Source organism: Atta colombica, unplaced genomic scaffold (assembly GCF_001594045.1).
Source record: "Atta colombica isolate Treedump-2 unplaced genomic scaffold, Acol1.0 scaffold203, whole genome shotgun sequence".
NCBI classification, from domain to species: Eukaryota; Metazoa; Arthropoda; class Insecta; order Hymenoptera; family Formicidae; genus Atta; species Atta colombica.
The window spans coordinates 300,966-303,607 of record NW_017259298.1 but is presented as its reverse complement, the minus strand read 5'-3'; the positions used below and the strand labels follow the sequence as shown (position 1 = coordinate 303,607).

The 2,642-nt window shown below is 29.2% G+C and overlaps 1 protein-coding gene across 1 annotated transcript in view; it reads left to right on the top strand.

Annotated features, from left to right (window-relative positions):
• The window catches only part of LOC108687276 (ankyrin repeat domain-containing protein 13C-like), a 16,235-nt gene that overhangs the window by 13,010 nt on the left and 583 nt on the right, over positions 1–2,642 (top strand). Inside the window, exons 9-10 of the mRNA XM_018192969.1 lie at positions 761–885; positions 2,044–2,239. Of these exons, the coding sequence (XP_018048458.1) occupies positions 761–885; positions 2,044–2,239 (321 nt within the window). The remainder of the gene's footprint in view (positions 1–760; positions 886–2,043; positions 2,240–2,642) is intronic.

The window sequence follows — 2,642 nt, the reverse complement described above, 5'->3', positions numbered from 1 at the left end:
TATATATATATATATATATGATTACTTATGAAAATATTTTTACTATCGACAATAGAAATTACAAACAAAATAGACGTATCAATTATCGCAAAATCTGTTATAAATTTTCGCAACGCGAGATAGAAGTTCCTTAAAAGATCCAACGATATTAATAAGACAGATAAGAATGCATTTTCGCAGGATTAAGTATCACTTTGTTATTGTTAATCATCAAGCATCCATACTACAATACAGAGAGAATGTCATGTAAAAAAATCTATGCATAAATCTTCTACATTTAAGAGTACACTGAGTAATGGTAAATTAAACTATGAAATTTGACATTAAACCGCTTAATTCAGTTTAATGTCAAGTAATTTTTTATTAGTATGAATTTTATAATTCTTTTAATTTTCAACATTAAATATACCAGTACTCCATGTGAGATATAATAATATAATATATAGATAAAAAAACATTCATAACAGGCGAATACATATAATACATTTTAAATTATTAGTATATTATATTTAATGTTATATTAACACTTTGCGATCTGCGTATACACATCACATAGTGACAACATGACTGTAACAAACTACGGCTATACGAATTAAACCGCAAATTGAAGCGCAAATTAAACAACGGTGAACAGCAGTGCTTTAATCATGTCATTTAATTATATATACAATTGTTTTTGCATTACCAAATACTGCAATTAAAGTAATTACTATATATGTTTTCAGATATCGACTTTCAGTCTAATTGCAATATGCCGCAGCGCGGATGAATCCACGGATGAATTAAAATTACTCACAAAATTATCGCCGGTAAGCAGTGCACAAAATGTATATCCGGATAATACACGGAATCAAGGAGATTTGGTTGAATCTGCGAGTGATCGAAGTAAGAAAATAGCAATACCTTATTCATACTTACATATATATTTTATCAACATTTACGCATATATATAATTTATGATGATCTTATGCATGATTGACATTTATTATGATACTTATAATTTATTTATCATTATTCATGATCTATGGACTTATTTTTATTTACGGATAAAAAAGTTGGAACAGTTCTGCTTACAACGATTAAACGCGCGGAATAATTCAAGGAGATCGCTAGCGCATGACTATACGATCAAACTTTTTTGATGTGACAATTTAATGGCACCTTCGTTGCATAACATAATAGGGTTTATTGTACATGGACATTATTCCATGATTACATTAATTATTCTGTAATTTTTGAAACATAGTTTGTTGCATGAGATTCTTTTGAAAGTTGCAGAAAATGCGGAAGTACGCATACTGAAGTATTTTCTTTGAAGTGAATCACTTCTATTTCTTCCCGAGGAGGAAGTCCTTCGGGTGGCTCGTCATATTAGCATCTTATTACAATCTGCGATGTTTTTTCCGTTTTTGTAATGGGAAGCACCCGACTTTCAAAGTCGAGAGCGTGAGAATGGCAGTGACACACTTACTTAATATGCTGATTACTCATCGCACTACTATCCTTACATCGTGCGGAATTGCGATCGATTATTATACCTTTATCACGTTTGTTTTTTTCCCGTAATCTGCACGTGTTTGAATTTCCGCAATTCGTAATTAAATTCTAACAAATACGCATGATGTACATAATTGTATCATTAATTTTGTAAACTCTATCGATTACCGAGGAAGAATGATGTACTCGTGGGAAGTCTACACAAATTTTAAACCGTCTCATTTCGGAAAACTTTAATTTTACACGTTTTTACACAAAGTTAAATACTGACCGAATGTATTAAAAATTTATATTTGCGAGTATTTTGTTTTTTTTTTTAATTTATTATTTCTATTTTTTCTTACATGATTCTGATCTCAAAGAAGAACAAAAATTTCAAAAAAAAATTTTTTTTTAATCACAATCTTTTAAATTTTAAATATATCTGTAAAATTAATCTTCATAAAAAACTATAATTTTTTTAGAAATTGAGTCTTGATTTCAGTTATTATTCATTCATATAAAATATCGTAATTTATTATTCATATAAAAAAATATTTGTGCTAGCGTTTCATATAACTAAAGGTGGATATCCTGGATCAATTGGAGGATATCCCGGGGGATATCCTGGAAGATATCCCGGAGGATATCCATATGATACGGGAATCATTGGATCCATTTATCCTAGTACATCATATCGTGGCAGCAACCTGATTCCAGGATATGGAGGTTATCTTGGGCCAGGAGGACTCATTGGCGGCGGGTAAGATTTGATTTTATCAAATTTTTTATTACAGAATGATATTTAGAGAAGAACAATATTTAGGTATTTAAAATATGAGTACATACTCTTTAAAGTTTAAATTTAATTATAGTTACAATTAATAGATATCAGTAGAATCTACTATGGCCGCGATCCTATTCACGCTCACAATGCTTAAAAATTGTTTCATCCTTGTTGTTTGTCAAATGTTGAACAAAGACAAATGATGCTCATGAACGTGTCAGCATGAATCAGATCTATAGCCTATATGTGTTGTATTTATTTTAAATATTAATATTAATATTAATATTAAATATAATGAGTATATTTTCACAATTTTTATTCTTAGACTATGTTTAAGAAACAAATAGATAAACATGAACAAATAAAATAATATAAGGAT